The sequence below is a fragment of the Cryptosporidium hominis genome (genome assembly GCF_000006425.1).
Source record: "Cryptosporidium hominis TU502 chromosome 3 CHRO013066, whole genome shotgun sequence".
Lineage (NCBI taxonomy): Eukaryota > Apicomplexa > Conoidasida > Eucoccidiorida > Cryptosporidiidae > Cryptosporidium > Cryptosporidium hominis.
Window position 1 is genome coordinate 1 of NW_666773.1, and position 2507 is coordinate 2507.

A 2507-nucleotide genomic window follows, 5' to 3' on the forward strand; every position below is an offset into this window, starting at 1 on the left:
TTGCTAAAGAGTTATGTGTTGGAATTAAAGAAAATTGTTCTAAAGGGAAATATTGTGTATTCAGTAGCCTATTTTACACTATTCTAAGTATGTGTGGAGACTATCAAGATTATTTAAGGCTAAGAAAATGGGTTAAGAGGGTTTCTACTCCATTATTGCTAAATGATGCAATTGTAATTCCAATGCATTGTAACCAAACTAGCCATTGGTGGTTAATTGTTATTTGCCATCCTCATAAAATCTTTAATTTGATGAATTCCTCTAGTCCAAGAAATAACTCAACTACAAAAATTGAGAACTCGAATAGAGGTTGGATTATATGTATGGATTCTCTAGGAGGAAAGAATATTAGTCAGAATGAAAAGAAAAAAGCTATAATAAATATTTTGAAGTTTTTAGATATAGAAAGACAAAATAATGATAGCTATTTTAATCTTCTAGAGGCTGGAAACATACCTACAATGGTTTATGATTCTGTAAATACTAAAGCTCATAATACTAACACTTCAGTTACTCATGATAAATTATCTGAGACTTTTAGATCCTTGAGTAACTGGGAGATTATATATAATCCAAGGAGCCTTCCTTTTCAGGAAAATAACTTTGACTGCGGAATATATATCATTGAATATGCTCACTTGCTTTTCCACTATGGAACCACTATTTTTAACTCTATGATTAATACTAGTTCAAGCTCTGATGTTTCGCACACAACTCATTTGGATCAAAACAAATTCTCCAGAAACTGGTTTCAAAATAGAAGAATTGTTTACACCAAGGTTTTGGAATTCATGAGTAATAATGAGAGTTGGAATGAGGACAATTTTCTAAGAAATAAGTTAGTGGAGATCTTTGATGACAGTATCGAAGCTTCAAATCATAATGAAAAACCTTCTCAAGAGAATATTTCATCATTACAAGCCAGAAGAAGATTTGTAATGTCATCCTTAAACAAAAGCTATTTCAATAAGTAGATACCAATTAAATAACAGTTTTTTTAAACTTAGTTATGAGCGTCAAAACATTGCATGCATGCATGCGTTTATTTTGGTAAACTACTTATTTCAGGAAAATATAATCAAATTCAATATGAAATTCAATATAGCCAATTTATTAATATGCAACTATAAGGAAGCAAATGATAACAGGTCTGATAAAGCAAAAAGCTAAGATTGCGATTGAATCTTACTCCAGAAACTTTCTAAAATAACTTCAAGCTAGAAATTTCAAGGTAAATATAAGTCATTTAAGCCCGCCAACAAAAAATTATTTAAGCTTACCTGTGGTTTTGTACAGTTTGGGATGACTTTTAAAGCGCTCATGATAAGAAGCATTTCTTTGATGTTTGATGCTGAAAACCAAATGATTCCATTTTGACCAACACAAATTTCATATGCAAAGTACTTGGAAAGAGCCTCGAGAACATAACTTTGGTCAGCAAGAAGTATTTGTGCAACAGACTGAGGCACAGTAACTGTCATACCGTCTTTAATGCATGATTGGCTTTCTCCAGGCAATGAAGATCTATCAGATTTGGAGTAATCTTCGATAATATTGGTATTTTTGTAGTTGGAGTTCTTTAAAACTCCTAAATAATTTTCATTATTCGACCATGTTTTCTTCTCCTCTGGTGTAATACATGTAAGTTCAATTTCCCCGCTCTCAAGGTCTACGTAGTTTATTCTTGAACATACATAATTACCGGGAACAAGATTTGGCTTATTTCTTTTAGTTGCTCCCTCAAATGCCATATCAGGAAGGATTCCATCATGCGAGCAGTTGAGCGAAACCTTTGAAATATACAGGAGTTGAGTTAATTTCCTTCAAAATTAAAATCTTTTCAAGTACAACTTACCTTATAGAATTCTCCAAGCTTGTTAATTATCGTTCCTACTACAACGTCTCCTTTTCTTGGAATGTACTAAAATTGCAAATGAAAAGAGAAAATATAAAATAAACTTTAAACTTACACATCCTTTAAAAGGCAAAACAATTCTATCATAAGGCCAATATGGTCTCTTGCACTCAACCCCAGCTATCTTGTCTATAATAGGATTAATCAATCAAAATATTTAATAAATTGATAAACATGTGAATATATATATTCGCATATTTAAAACTTACTTTTCTTTGATTCTTGAGAATTTATGGATATCTCTTCTCCTGGAAGAACAATTCCGAAATCATCTGAAATTTTGTCATTAATATTCATTTTGATTTTAGTTGTGGAATATCCTCGAAAATAGTAAAATGATATTTAGTCTTATAGTAACCAAGTATTTTATTATTTAGAATAATATTCGGATTTTTGAAAGTAGCGAAAATTATTCCTTATTTATTAATATAAAATGACCAAGATTTTCCTCGCAATTATACTTTTAATTAGTAGTACAGAATTAAACTTTGTATCAAAATAATATTTCTTTGGGATCCAGCTTCTTAAAGTTGCTTGATCAAATGATATTGTACTTAATTCCTAGAAATACATCATGCAATTACTTCTAGAG

The 2507-nt window shown here is 30.6% G+C and overlaps 2 protein-coding genes across 2 annotated transcripts; one reads left to right on the forward strand and one right to left on the reverse strand.

Annotated features, from left to right (window-relative positions):
* The first annotated feature begins 89 nt into the window (after positions 1-89).
* Positions 90-974, forward strand: Chro.30106 (hypothetical protein). The annotated part of the gene is made up of 1 exon (XM_660098.1): positions 90-974. One exon carries the CDS (start codon positions 90-92, stop codon positions 972-974), a length of 885 nt encoding a protein of 294 aa, XP_665190.1.
* A 252-nt stretch (positions 975-1226) lies between these two features.
* Chro.30107 (hypothetical protein) lies at positions 1227-1751 on the reverse strand. The annotated part of the gene is made up of 1 exon (XM_660099.1): positions 1227-1751. One exon carries the CDS (start codon positions 1749-1751, stop codon positions 1227-1229), a length of 525 nt encoding a protein of 174 aa, XP_665191.1.
* Between the last annotated feature and the right edge of the window lie 756 nt (positions 1752-2507).